The sequence below is a fragment of the Anneissia japonica genome, unplaced genomic scaffold (assembly GCF_011630105.1).
Source record: "Anneissia japonica isolate Jap-2015-1 unplaced genomic scaffold, ASM1163010v1 scaffold9116_len1036_cov118, whole genome shotgun sequence".
In the NCBI taxonomy this organism is placed as follows: Eukaryota; Metazoa; Echinodermata; class Crinoidea; order Comatulida; family Comatulidae; genus Anneissia; species Anneissia japonica.
The window spans coordinates 1-1036 of record NW_022740963.1 but is presented as its reverse complement, the minus strand read 5'-3'; the positions used below and the strand labels follow the sequence as shown (position 1 = coordinate 1036).

At 48.4% G+C, this 1036-nt stretch overlaps 1 protein-coding gene across 1 annotated transcript; it reads right to left on the bottom strand.

Moving 5' to 3' along the window:
* Positions 1-487: 487 nt before the first annotated feature.
* LOC117118452 (baculoviral IAP repeat-containing protein 3-like) lies at positions 488-991 on the bottom strand. The gene has a single exon (XM_033263046.1). It carries the CDS (start codon positions 989-991, stop codon positions 488-490), a length of 504 nt encoding a protein of 167 aa, XP_033118937.1.
* Between the last annotated feature and the right edge of the window lie 45 nt (positions 992-1036).

Below are 1036 nucleotides of genomic sequence, written 5' to 3'. Positions count from 1 at the left end.
CCGCCGCACAGATGGTCGTCGCACCTATCTTTCGGCCTTCGCACCAAGAGCGCGAGCAACGTCACTGTCGTAGCGATCAACAGAGCCACGAACTTCATCCGACAGAATCCCGCGGTCGCATTTGCGATCGACGACGCGTTCTTGCTGGGTTCGATCGAATCTGCACCTCCGAACTGTACCGACCATACGGTGACGGCGACGATTATCGATACCGAGATGACGAAAATCGTCAACACCGTCAAGATGACTTTGGACTTCGAAACGACGGGTCATACTCACACTTTTATTATTATTATTTTGTTTTAGTTGAATAACTTTCTCCAAAGACATTAATGCCAGGTTGACTAAGGATACAATAAACTACATTGAAAAAAAAATGCATTTTTTAGTTTCTCTTCATTTTTTTAATGATTCAAAATATATGTAACAATTTTCATTTTTATTTACAATACGAAAACAAAATATATATAAGAAAAAAAAAAACTGTTCACGCTCTGTACACTCGGATGCCGTCCGGAATTTGGCATTCCGACATCTTCATCTCGATCAAGCATCTGCACAGCGGACATCTCGCCGTCCGTCCGGAACAGGATAGACACATAAGTAGATGTTGGCAGGGGAGGGTGAACACGTCCGAGACCGCATCCAAGCAAACCTTGCACGAGTCGGACTCTTTCAGGGTTCTCAGCGATTGCCAATCGAAGTCCTCCGGACACAGTTCGCGGAGAATGTCGGCCACCAGATACGCCATCTCGCCCTTCGCCCGATGGAATCGGACCATGTCCTTTGCAAACGCCAGAACGTCCGCCACTCGATCTCGTTCCACTCGACCTGTCCCCAGAACGGCGGAGATCCAATCTTTCGTCGATGCACGGTCTTGTTCTGTCGGAGAGACTGAGAATCCGTCGATCCGACGCTCAACCGCGGTTCGATGGTACGGGTCGTCTCCGTCGCAGTTGACCACGCATCTTCTCGATATCTGGAGCGGCATGTTTCCGATTATCATGTAGTATTCGATCGCAACTTCGGAAGCGAC

What these genes read in the sequence shown, in the direction of transcription:
- LOC117118452 (XM_033263046.1), bottom strand. Translation starts at nt 991, where the DNA reads ATGCCGCTCCAGATATCGAGAAGATGCGTGGTCAACTGCGACGGAGAC.